The sequence below is a fragment of the Malania oleifera genome, chromosome 5 (genome assembly GCF_029873635.1).
Source record: "Malania oleifera isolate guangnan ecotype guangnan chromosome 5, ASM2987363v1, whole genome shotgun sequence".
Lineage (NCBI taxonomy): Eukaryota > Viridiplantae > Streptophyta > Magnoliopsida > Santalales > Ximeniaceae > Malania > Malania oleifera.
In genome coordinates, this window is record NC_080421.1 from 94906321 (window position 1) to 94919977 (window position 13657).

At 36.6% G+C, this 13657-nt stretch overlaps 1 protein-coding gene across 1 annotated transcript; it reads right to left on the reverse strand.

Moving 5' to 3' along the window:
* Nucleotides 1-4083: 4083 nt before the first annotated feature.
* LOC131155642 (probable indole-3-pyruvate monooxygenase YUCCA10) lies at nucleotides 4084-12307 on the reverse strand. The gene is made up of 4 exons (XM_058108898.1): nucleotides 11654-12307; nucleotides 11304-11537; nucleotides 5038-5160; nucleotides 4084-4468 (listed from the first exon to the last, which is right to left on the reverse strand). The coding sequence occupies exons 1-4, from the start codon at nucleotides 12266-12268 to the stop codon at nucleotides 4304-4306; spliced, it is 1137 nt and encodes a 378-aa protein (XP_057964881.1). The 5' UTR covers nucleotides 12269-12307; the 3' UTR covers nucleotides 4084-4303.
* Between the last annotated feature and the right edge of the window lie 1350 nt (nucleotides 12308-13657).

Below are 13657 nucleotides of genomic sequence, written 5' to 3' on the forward strand. Positions count from 1 at the left end.
TAGAGAGAATGTTTGATCACCTTGGTTTAGGGTGAGTTTTTTTATAGAGTTGGGTATATTTTTGAGTAGATGATGATAGAAGGGCATTTTTGTAAGGCTATGGTTTGTAGACACTGGATTCTAGTGTTGTTTTGTATATATGTAAATGATTGTATGATTTGTGTTTCCGCTGCTTAGGTATGAATGTTGATACACAGATATATATATATATATATATTTAAAATGGTAAGAATATATATATATATATATATATATATATTTAAAATGGTAAGAATTTTGAGGTCGTCACACATATAAACAAGGTGAACCTTTCTTTTCGGGAATCTTCCCATAAGAACTCCACGGTTAAGCATGCTTGGCTTGGAGTAATCTTGGAATGAGTGACCTTTTAGGAAGTTTTCTCAGTAAGTGTGTGAGTGAAGACAAAACATACTGAAAAGGACATGTGTTGGTCTATGGGGTCAGTCATCAGTCCGATAAAGGCCCACCCCTGTTGTCTGGTTCAAGTGGAGAAGGAGAAACGTAGTGCTTCTTGGTAGACCCAGGTTGGGGTGTTACAAAATGATATCAAAGAAACTACACAACCGGAAGTGTGATGAGATTCACATCGCCTAGGTTTGGAAATATGATTTCGCAATGAAGACGTTGCGTTTTGTATGTGGGGGAGAATGTGATACACCGTGGAAGAAATTCTTGAAAAGGATTTGATGTTATTAACTATATCAATAAGGTGTACATTTCTTTTTGAGAGTCTTCGTATAAGAACTCCACGGTTAAGCGTGCTTAACTTGGAGTAATCTAGGGATGGGTGACCTTTTGGGAAGCTTTCTTTAAAAGTGTGTGAGTGAGGACAAAACACACTAAAGAAGAAACATGTTGGTCTATGGGGTCAGCCATTAGTTTGATATGGTCTTCCCCCTATGGTTTGGTCTAGGTGGAGAAGGAGAGACGCAGTGCTCCCTAGCAAACTCAGGTTGGGGCATTACAAAATGGTATGAGAGTAATTATCCAACCGGAAGTGTGATGAGATTCACATCGCCTTGGTTTGGAAATTTGGGTTTGCAACGAGGAAATGTGGGTTCGCAACAATGGTATGCTCAAAAATTAATTTTGAACAGCTTCAAATTTGAGAGAAAATATGATTTTCTCTCTGTTTGCCTCTGTTTGGCGAATTTCAACGAACCTGGATGCTCTGATACCGCTGATGGGTGGAGGGGATTTACTCAATCACTAGTTGTGATTGAACTCAGTGAGGATAACACACAATTTGCACACAAAACATTGGATTGATTTCAATTTGAAAATAAAATACAAAGAACTTCTTAAAAGTGCAATTTGTCTCACTCATTGTTTATTCACCCTCTCTACACCATATATTACATTACACACACACACACACACACACACACACACACACACACACACATCTATTTATCGCAATTTCTAGAACAGAAGGTGGGAATTTAACTTCAACGGAGGTGGGCTGGTAGGTGGAGTAGCTTGCCTGCAACTTAATAATTTCAGCATAATTGGTTGGGTTAGTGGAGCTACTGCCAACCAAGTTTAATAAGTCAAGTTTAATTTTCAGCAATTCTCTCACGCTGCTTTTGGCAGAATATGGATTTTGAAGTTTATAAACAAGGTGCACCTTCCTTTTCGGGAGCCTTCCCAGAAGAACTCCATGGTTAAGCATGCTTGGTTTGGAGTAATCTTGAGGTGGGTAACCTTTTGGGAAGTTTTCTCAGTAAGTATGTGAGTGAGGACAAAACACACTGAAAAGGACACGTGTTGGTCTGTGGGGCCAGTTAGTCATCTGATAAAGGCCCGCCCTCTATTGTCTGATCCAGGTGGAGAATGAGAGACATAGTGCTCCTTGGCAGACCTAGGTTGGGGTGTTACAAAATGGTATCAGCGAAATTACCCAGCTGGAAGTGTGATGAGATTCACATCGCCTGGGTTCAAAAATGTGGGTTCGCAACGAGGACATTGCATTCTATAAGTGGGGGAGAATGTGATACCTTGTGAAAGAAATTCTTGAAAAGGATTTGATGTTACTACCCATATCAATAAGGTGCACCATTCTTTTCGAGAGTCTTCCCATAAAAACCCTACGGTTAAGTGTGCTTGACTTTAAGTAATCTTGGGATGGGTGACCTTCTGGAAAGTTTTCTTAGGAAGTGTGTGAGGACAAAACACACTGAAAAAGAAACATGTTGGTCTATGGGGCCAGTCATTAGTATGATAAGGTCTCCCCCCGTTGTCTGGTTCAGGTGGAGGAGGAGAGATGCAGTGCTCCCTGATAGACCCAAGTTGGGGCGTTACAAAATGATATGAGAGCAATTACCCGGCTGAAAGTGTGATGACATTCACATCGCCTGAGTTTGGAAATGTGGGTTTGCAATGAGGAAATGTGGGTTTGCAACAATTGTATGCTCAAAAATTAATTTTGAACAACTTCAAATTTGGGAGAAAATTTGAATTTCTCTTTGTTTGCCGAATTTTAATGAACCTGGACACTCCGATACCACTGATGGGTGGAGGAGATTCACTCAATCACTAGTTGTGATTCAACTTGGTGTGGATTACACACAATTTGCAAACAAAACATTGGATTGATTTCAATCTGAAAATAAAATACAGAGAACTTCTAAAAAATACAATTTGTCTCACTCATTGGTTATTCACCCTATCTACACCACATATTACATTACACACACACACACACACACACACATCTACTTATCACAATTGCTAGAACAGTAGGTGGGAATTAACTTCAACGGAGGTGGATTGGTAGGTGGAGTAGCTTGCCTACAGCTTAATAATTTCAACATAATTGGTTGGATTAGTGGAGCTACTGCCGACCAAGTTTAATAAGTCAAGTTTAATTTTCAACAATTCTCTCACGCTGCTTTTGGCCGAATATGGATTTTGAAGTTTAGATTTCAATATGGATAAATTTGAATAAATTTTAATACAATTTTATATATCTTATTCAATATTGGTATTAATTAAGTTAGACATGGAAAAAGTGAACAAAGGACAACTAAACTTCAATTGTCTAGAGGAAAAGAAGAAAAAAAACGACTAGGGATGGTGTTGATCTTTCTTTCAATTAAGGTGTTAATTTCATAAGATTGATTACTTAACCAGATGGGCCTGCACTTGGCAGTGGTCATCTTAATTTCTATTTTGTGTGAAAGTTGGATGAAACACTAATTAGTGCAGCAAAGTAGATTAAATAATGTAAGAGCTCATATATATAACTTAATTAGAAATGATAATAAATTTGGTATATTTGTTTTCATCTAGCTAGCATTTACTCAATAAAAAAAAAAGAATAAAAGTTAGCATTTTTGCTCTTAAAGGAGTATTGTTTGCCACTTATAACATCTGTAGATGCCTTTAAAATTGCATGTGGTTACACATATTTAGTAAAAATAGCTAGCATGAATACTTCTAAAACAAATCTATAGTGTACATCATTTTTCTTTTTGAAATTTGGTAAAATTTTGATGCCCCCTAAGATATTTCCATACATCATGGTACTTGTCCCTCATTTTATGGCACTCCCCCCTCCTAGACTAAAAATAAATTGCATTCATTCTTTCCTTGTATTTCAAATTCATACATTAAAATACATAAAAATGATGATCAAAATAGAATTCTAGTGGATAATAATAATAATAATAATAATAATAATAATGGATATGAGAGAGAGAGAGAGAGAGAGATTTTCTAGAATTTATTATCTTTCTATATATCTTCCAGAATACAAGAGTAGCAGGTATTTATAGGGAGCAGCTGAATACAAATGTACATGAAATGCAAAGTACAAATATAAATGAAATGCAAATGTACATGAAATGAAATACAAATATATAATTCTAAGAGTCCCCGTCAAGACGGAGCATATATATTCAGGACACCCATCTTTCTAAGTGAAGAATGAAATTGATGAGATCCAAGTGCTTTGATGAAAATTTCGCTGAGTTGAGAATGAGAAGCAACATGAAGAGTTTTAATCACATTATAAACAACTTGTATTTATAATGATATTTGATGTAAACAAAATAGACATTAAAAAACAAAATATTTTTCTTATTTTCCTTTCTTTTCCTTTAACAAAACCCTTATCCAAAATAACTTACAACAACATAACATTGTTTTTGCAAACCACTAAGGATTGCCAAATGGTTAAAATACTAAAATTCCCAAAACCCTGGGCCAAACATGCACCCGCTAATAAATATAATCTTGGATTTGCATACAATGCACCAATCCTTTATCGCAGTGTAATAGATTAAAAGAGGTTCTTGATATCTTGAGCAATATTGTGGGCATCCATGGCAGCTCCATACAAGCCTCGCCTTGCCAGTCCAGCGCAATACAAACCTTTTTTTCCCTTCCAATTGTTTGGAAAGCTTGGCTTTGCTATCCCATTCTCATTCAGAAGGTGACTGTCTCCCTACCAAAAATTGGAAAAAAGAAACCCCTCAGCTTTTACATCAAGATTATATAGCACATGCATTCATGCATACCCCTCACATATATTTTTTCATACAAAATGATTTATGTCTCATCTGAGTTGCATTTCACGTATTAACCTGATTAGACATAATCATATGTCTACTCGGAATGCAACTTGCGGGACATTAAGGGTGAGTCTGGCTAACCACTCCTCCTTTTTTTTTTACCTCAACTTCTTTTTTCTTAAAGTAAAAATTAGATTGAACGTGTTCGGTAAAGAGATTTTCCGAATTTTGAAAGATAGCTTTTAATTTTTCTTGGGAGATTTAAAAAGTTACCAATTTCAAGCTTTTGAAAGCTAAAAGTTATTTTTTCTCTAATAATTTATTCAATTCCATTCTTATCCTTAATTTTTTTTTTTTTTTCAAATATTACAAAACTATCGTTACATTGATTATATATTTTTAAAAATACACATCTATTTTAGTCATTTTAAATGTTTTTAGGCCCCTTTACAACTTTTTTACTATTTTATTCATTTTTATTATGCCAACTCATTATTATTACCTTGAGCCACACATTCGTTGATCTTTTAAAGCCAGTAGCAAAAACAATAGCGTCAAATGGATGTGATATGCCATTTCTAAATTGCACTTCATTTCCGCATATGCTTGTCACTGCTGGCAAGACCTGTTTGCATGCTTGTTTAATGAATAACAACAACAACAACAACAACAACAACAATAATAATAATAATAATAATAATAATAATAACAATAATAATAATAATAATAATAATAATAATAATAATAATAAAGCCATTAAAAGCATAAAAACATAATTAAGGGAAATTTTATGAATATGTGGAACATTGAATTACAAAATAAAATTTGGTTAATTTTTTAAAATATATATAAATAGATAGATAGATAGATAGATAAAATTTTTTAGAAGAATTTCCTCACGTGCGAGTCAACTTGCCAGGGGCCGGCTAGACCTAATTTTTCTTTTTTTTTTTGAAAAGGCAATATTATTGATAAAGGAGACACCAAGCATGATGCTTAGAAACTCCAAAAGGACGAATAGAAAAAAGGAAAGGAAAAGAACCTCCCAAAAAAAAAAAAGATTACAAGAAATTCCCAAACTAAAGAAGAACCGCCATAACCCTGCAAGCAGACATGTAGATCTTCCAAGCAAACTGTAAATAATTCTGAATTGTGGATTTATTGAGGTTAGAAAAGCACAAACTAAAGTGAGGAGAAAACCATGGGAAATAGGAAGGAAATTGAAACTAGACAAGAAGACTGCACTGAACTTTTGGCAACAAAATTCAGAGATTGAGAATAGACTAAGGTCACGGATGCAACTGTAGAAAACTTATAAAAGCCAAAAAACCTCACGACATGATAGGGGAGAAACAAACAACCAATGGAGAAATCAAGGCACTAACCTTCAAGATCTGCTAGAATACAGTGAAATTCTTCCTAATCCAAGTTTGAGAGAGAGGGGTGAGACCTGGACCAATGGAAGAGATTGGAAAGATGCCTAGAGTGAATTTCTACGGTAGAAAGGTAGTGTTCGCTAAAAATCATTCTATTGCACTCTTTCCAAATCTACCAGCAAACTACCCCCATAATGGCTGCCATGAGGTTCTTTAGACATAAAATTCCAAATATCATAGAGAGCTGATCTCATAAGGCATGACAATCTGTAATTGCAGGGAACAACATAAGGAGGACCACACTTTTCTGCTAAAATGATAGTCAATGAGAAGATGATTAACATTTTCAATGTCCTTCTAGTAGAGAAAACACATAGTAGCCAAAATCCAACCCATTTTTTGAAGGTTATCTGTAGTTAAAATTCTGTTATTAATTTCCAGCCAACAGAAAACACTGATCTTTGTCGGGATGAAAATGTTCCAAAGTTTTATTGTTGGTTCAAAACGACTTTGGTGGGTGTGCTGGGTAAGAACATTGTAAAAACTGGCCACCGAAAATAATTTGGAGGAGTTAAGATCCCAAGAACATGAGTCTAGAATGTGTCTTCTAATCAGAGTTTTATAGATTATCTTCAAAAGCTCTAGCACAAGATTTGCTTCCTTTCCTCTGCTTAGACGCTTAAACACTAGACTCCAAAAGAGGGTATTATTATGAAACTGCAAGATGTCAGAAATCTTAGCCTTTTGTTGAGATGCCATGGTGAAAAGGTTATGGAGGTTAAAAGGGTGCCTAACGAGGCCCATTTGTCAGTCCAAAATTTTGTTTTAGTCTCATCCCCCACCAAAATCTTCATATGATCCCACATAGTCAAATTGAGTTTAAGAATATTCATTGAAAGACTTCCACCAAATGAACCAGAGGGGGTAGGGGAACACCATATGGGAGTACCAAACCCAAACTTGACACATATCACTTTTTTCCAAAGGCTATTATCTTCAACAGCAAATCTCCAAATCTATTTGCCCAAAAGAGCCTTATTCATGATCTCCAAATGCTTGATTCCAAGCCCTCCCTTATTTTTAGAAAACGTAACTGGCTTCCAACCAACCAAAGAATATTTAAAACTCTCAAATATTCCTCACTAGAGGAAATTTCTTTGGTATCTTTCCATGATTCTAGAAATCCTTTTTTTTTTTTTTGCAAGGGAAGAATTGGCATGTAATAAATGGGCAAATTGGAAAGCACTGAATTGATCAATGTTAGTCAACCTCCCAAAGAGAGAAAATTTGACTTTTATGTTGTCAACTTCCTTTCCATTTTCTCAAGAATCGGATCCCAAACATGATTGTCTGACGCCCTTACTCCCAACCTATTACTCTCTTAAGCCATTAAACCAATCCAAGGAATCAACACCATTCCAAAGTGAGCATGAAGAAGACATTCATGGTGGGAAACTCTTCGGTGGATCTGAGCCAGACCTCTAGAGTCAAAGAGGTGTTCTTACCATTATAGCTAGAGGTTTGGGCTTCACAGGATTCTTACTTTTCCATGTTGAAGTAGTCCCATGGTTGGTCACAAGCTTAGATACGGTGGCTTGAGAAAAAAGTCAAACTAAGGAAGTGATCTAAAAAAGATAAAGGAACAAAACTTACTTATGCCAATACATCACAAAGTATGGCCAACCATTCTTAAGGCTCTCAGAAACTGTTATCAACAGAGAGATCTTTTTTATGGACTTCAAGATTGATGCTCAGATGGAGGAAAGCAAGAGATTGAAGCAAGAAATCAAAAACATCAAATTGGTGAACAAGACAACATAAGGAACAGAAAGCCATAGAGGGATAAGAAATGAAGGCAAACTCAGTAACAAAATAACAAGTGATAAATCATATGTGTAAGCTTTGATGGGCAGCGATCCTTTCACCATAGGAGATCGCAAAATCACCTTTGAAGAATTCGGTATTTTTCTTTAGATGAATACCAAGAACGCCAACAAAAGAGTTGAATTTATCAAGCATTGTATTGTAGGCTGCTTCAAAGATGGCCCAATAGAAATGCAAACCATCAAAATATGGTGCATCAATCATTGGAACATCAAGGGTGGGCTAGAAATCAGAAGAATGGTATTTGATCAATTATTATTTATCTTCAACTACAAAGAATCAACCGAGGCGATCTGGAGATCAGGTACAAGGTTTGTTCATGGGAGAACAATGATCCTCCAAGATGGAATCCAGCCATGTCATGTCATAAATCAAAGGATCTTAGAACTTTCAACTGGATCCATATCCAAGGTCTCCTGCTTCATCTCAGATGTAGCGCCACAGTGGAAGCCATAACAATGCTTTGTGGAGGACGATTGGAAAATCCCTCGCAAGTCGATTGGTTGGGAGAAATAATCAGAATCAAAGTGAAGGTCATGCGTAATATACAGGAAGTTGTGTTCATCGCCATAGCAAAAGCAACATACACAACACCGTTCTCCAAAAGGCTCTTTTGGGGATGTTGGGGAAAAATTGTACAACTCATACAAGTAGCTGTAAACCCAAAAAATGGTTAGGACACTAGACCTTTCTCAAACAAAGCCGACTCTTCACTTGACTTGGTAGCCCCAACAAACCCAGTGGATGAGATTGTGAATCCCAATATCGGTATATCTATAGAACCTATGCAATTTCAGATCCCGTTTCAGGTAAGTCCTCTATCTTGTTGTAATTGTGATTTAGTTGTGGATTTTTATTGTTTTAATATTGTCACAAATAAGAACAAATCTAAAGATTAGGCTATAGAGAGAGCAATATGAATCGCCAATGAAGTCTGTATTAGGAAGGAAGATTGTGGACAGAATTTTAAAGCTCTTTTGATGAATATTGAGAAATGTAAGACATCTCGGGATACAACTTCAGTTCCAGTATGAATCTAAAAATTTTATCATGGAATGCTAGAAGATTCAACAGCAAGGAAAAATGGAGTAAAATTAGGCATATGTTGGATTTTTGGAAACCGAACATCTTTTGTTACCAGGAAACAAAGTTGGATTCTGTCAAAAAAGTAATGATGAAATCCATATGGAAAATCAATGATGTTGATTGGGCAATTATGAGCTCTAGGGGAGCATTGGGAGGAATTCTGGCTGCATGGAAATCTAGTTTATTTAGACAAAAACAAATTGTTCAAGGTAATTTCTCTATCTCGTTGACCTTTCAAAATATCCTTGTGGGAGGAGAGTGGATTTTATCGGTCGTGTACAGTCCACATAGTTACTAGGAAAAGTTATCCTTATGGGCATAATTTTCCTAGATAAAAGATAATTCCCCTCTCCTTTGGCGCATTTGTGGTGATTTCAATGAGATTAAGTTCCCCAATGAGAGAACAAGATGTGTTCATATTTCTAGGTCAATAAGCGATTTCTCGGATTTTATTTCTAAATGGAATTTAGTGGACCTTCCTCTTAATGGGGCAACTTATACTTGGTCTAACAATCACAACATCTCCATGTTCTCTAAGTTAGATAGGTTTCTACTCTGTCCACTCTGATTGGGTTTGTTTCCATATATATGTCAAAAAGCTCTAACTCGTTGTATTTCTAACCACGATCCCATTTTTTGGACTGCAGCAATTTTAGTTGGGGAAAAGTTCCTTTCAAATTCGATAACAGTTGGTTCTTAATTGATGGACCCAACGAAAGAATTGAGAATTGGTGGAACTCAGCTACTTTCCATTCATATTGGCAAAGAAACTAAAGCATGTCAAGGAGCAATTAAAACTTTGGAACATGGATTTCCTTAAAGGAGAGCATTTGAGGAAAGCAAATTTGTTGGAAGTTGTTGATTACTGGAATAGAAAATCTGAAACGTGTTGCCTTGAGGCTCATGAGAAAGCCCGCATGGAGGAAGCAAATAAGAATCTTCTCCATATGTTGGACAGTGAGGAAATCTCGTGGAGAATCAAATTAAGGGAGTTATGGCTTAAAGTAGGAGATAAGAACACTAGATTTTTTTCACGAAATGGCTTCAATGAACAAGAGAAACAATTAGATCTCAAGAATTTCTATCAACAATAAAGTTTGTGAAAAGCCTAGTGAGATCAAAAGTGAAGCCATAAAGTTCTTTTAGGATCTTCTAGAAGAACCCTTCTCTTGGAGGCCCCATTTGGCTGGAAACAATACTCCTATTTTTCCTTCGCATTATAGGATTGAGTTGGAATGACCTTTTTCTAAGGAAGAAATTTGGAAGGTTGTGTCCATGATGAATGGGGACAAAGCACCGAGACCAGACAACTTCATAATTGGTTTTGTTCAAAATTGTTGGAAATTCTTGAAGAATGATTTTGTCTCAACCTTTCATGAATTCCACTTAAATGAGAGGTTTGAGAAAAGCCTGAATCCTACATACCAACCACGAAGTTGTTCATAGAGAGCTGAGTTAGATGTAAATGATTGGTCCTGGTGTTATGATGGTTGCAGGTGATTCTTGTGTTTGTGGAGGTGGTCGGAGGTAATGGTGGTGGTGGTGGTACAAGTCGAAGGAGATGATGATAGTGATGGTGATTGGAGTTGGAGGCTGTGGCGGTGGTCGGAGGTGATGGTGGTGGTGGTGGTATAGGTCGGAGGTGATGGTGATGGTGGTTAGAGGTTGGAGGTTGGGGACTGTGGCGGTGATCAGAGGTTGTGGTTGGTGATGATGGTTGGAAGTTGTATTCCAAGGTGCTGATGGTGGTGGTAATGAAGATGATGGTGATCGAAAGTTATTACTGGCATTAATACTGATGCTTTATAACCTGTAGGTTGAGAATCATGGAGTTGACAAAGAGTTGATGGAGAAGGTGAAGAATTTGGTGAATTTGCACGGGATCATGTCATGTTCTTTAACAAATCTGCTGTGTAGTGGGGTCGTTTCATGCTTAAGGATTGCGGAGGGAAAGAAACAATAGAATTTTCAGGGATTGCCAGCTTGACCTATTTGACTATGCATAGATCACCCCTACTTGTGCGGTTCGTTCCGGTGACAACATTCCCACTTTTATTATCACTTCCTGGCAAAAAGAATTACATGTTATTAACCGAATTGCTATGCTCACATTTCAAAACTCACACTTTAATTCACTTTACATACCACTTTATAATATAAAAATATTATACATATAATATATATCTTCAAAATATTGGATAGTATAATTATGATATTTAAGAGGTAAGTGTATGTGTATATATATATATATATATATATATATATATATATGTATATATATATATTTAATTGATCTATATATATGATTGATTTTCAAACTACTAACTGCATGCATGATGGGTATAAAAGAACAGAATCTAATTTATTATTTGGCTTCTATATATTTTTCATTAACTTTCGTTCCCAAACGTAAAGTGCAAACCTGGATCTCACGAGACTTAATCTTCTCGTAGGTGCCCACGTCGATAACAGGATATTTTCCATCCTTAACTTTCAAAAAAAAGGGACCCTCTTCAGGCCTGCTCATCCCGTACTGTCCAAGGTCTCTGTAGAAAAGCTGGCTAAGTAAGACGAGCAATGCGTCCACCATGTAGAGCGGAAGGTACCTCAACAAAGTCAAACCCAAATTCACCATTTCCCTTGACAGAATGTGAACCTGCATACAAAAAAATGCATACCCACATGCATCCATACGCGACTTGTTTCTTGTTAGAATGCCTTTCGTCGGGAAGGCTAGTACTTCTGAAATATAAAAATTCTAAAAAAAATTACCGGGCTCCGAACCACGAGCGAGGTCTTTGCACCATGGTTTGATAGGTCAAGTGCAATCTCCATGCCAGAATTCCCAGACCCTACAACCAAAACATTCTTCCCATTGTAATCCTTCCCAGATTTATACTGGGTCGAGTGAATCGCATCACCCGTAAAAGATTTCAAACCTTCGACCGCCGGAATAAACACATCGCTTGTTTCCCCGGTGGCCACTACCAGAAACCTACCGAAATACTCTTCGGTGCTGCCGGAACCGCCATTCTTTACCTTAACATACCATTTTTTGGAGCCATTATCGTAAGTTGCCGACTCAACGCGCCTTTGGTAAAGGGGACTAATCTTAAAATGAGAGACATAGTCGTCTAAGTACTGTATGAACATGTCCCTAGGAACGTACTTGGGACAAGAGGAGGGAAATGACATGTGAGGGAGCTCGCAGAATTGCTTGGGCAAGTGAAGATGAAGACGGTCGTAGGATTTTTTCTTCCACAGAGAAGCAAAGCAATCTTCTCTTTCGAGAACCGTGTTGGGGATGGAGAGGAGGTTCAGACAGGCGGCGACGGCGAGACCGGACGGCCCGGCTCCGACGATGATTGCACCTTCTTCTTCCTGCATTTTCTTGCTCTTCAATTGATCGGAGAAGAAGAAGAAGAGTAGAAGAAATCAGGGTATGAACACGAATTAATGAAAGAGATGCGGGCAGCTCGTGTGTACATATATATATATAGTACGTATGACTTGGGGGAGTTTTTTTTTTTTGGGAGGTCCACGCACGTCACAATGGTGTGATTGATACTTGACGTGCAATAATGGATTGTGCATCTAGGTCAAATTGGGTTTGTCGTGAGTTTTGTTTTAGATGCTTTTAATTTGTAGTATTTTCACATTTTGAGCAGTTCAATTTAGATTTTTTTTTTAATCCAGTATGTATTTTAGTCACAAAGAAATTAGCTAGGTAGCAATCTTGTTATTAGGGTTGTGCAATTAATTAATGCATGGGTTGAAAAATCAAGGCTCAAAAGAAATTCTAGAATATTTTTATTAGGTTTACTATTTTGTAATGTAAGTTAGTTATTACTAGGAAAGATAAAATTATTAATTCAACTATTAGTAGTAAGTATCAAAATTATTAATTTAATTATTACTATTTGTTACAAAAATGTTAATTTCATTGTCATTCACAATTAAGAACTAAATTATAAATTTGTAGGTAGTCTTATTAACAATTAAAAAAATAAATCAAATATTTGTAGGTAGTTTTATTAACAACTAAAAAAATGGATCAAAATTTTGTAGGTATTTTTTAAATAATAATTATTTTATTTAGTATAATAATGATGATAAGAGCACCAAGTTAATTTCCTCACCCAGTTGTTTATGTTTTTTATGATAAAACCATACGAGTCCAAAGGTGTGTTTGATACACCAACTTGACCCAAAAGTTTAAACTTATTAGGTTTGGGCAACACCATGTATGTAACCCTCGGCCCTCTAGGTGGCACCGGAGTCCTACTAAACATACATACCCTCTTATTACTTACACATACAACCCACCCAAACAAAAGAAAATGGGCATTCCATACTAATCTGTATAAACATACACAGTGAAAATACAAATTTCATCTAATACATACAAGAATTTCTAGAGTTTTTTACCGAAATATTTATTAAAAAAAAAAACAAAAAATAGATGAAATGGGTAATATTTACGAAAATATACCCAACTGACTTTCCAAAAGTCAGTTTAGGTTTTAAAACAAAAAAGCAGCCGCAACTTTCAGTTGGAAAAATAAATAAATAAAGGGGGTTGGGGGAAAGGTGTCAGGGAGAGAGGGTCAGGAGGGGGGGGGCGGGGGGCTAGGGGGAAGGGAGAGAGAGGGGAGGGGGGGTTTAATTTAGATTGTCAGATAGGAAAAAAGAAAAAAGGGTGAGGGGACTTACATGCATGTGTGGAAGGTGCAGGGAGAGAAGGGGGCGGGGGGGCGGCCGAATTTATTTTTTATT

Coding starts and splice junctions, on each gene's coding strand:
- LOC131155642 (XM_058108898.1), bottom strand. CDS start 12,268: ATGCAGGAAGAAGAAGGTGCAATCATCGTCGGAGCCGGGCCGTCCGGT. Junction 5,161..11,303: donor TTAAGTCTCGTGAGATCCAG/GTTTGCACTTTA, acceptor GCATGCAAACAG/GTCTTGCCAGCAGTGACAAG. Junction 4,469..5,037: donor CAACGAATGTGTGGCTCAAG/GTAATAATAATG, acceptor AATTTTTGGTAG/GGAGACAGTCACCTTCTGAA.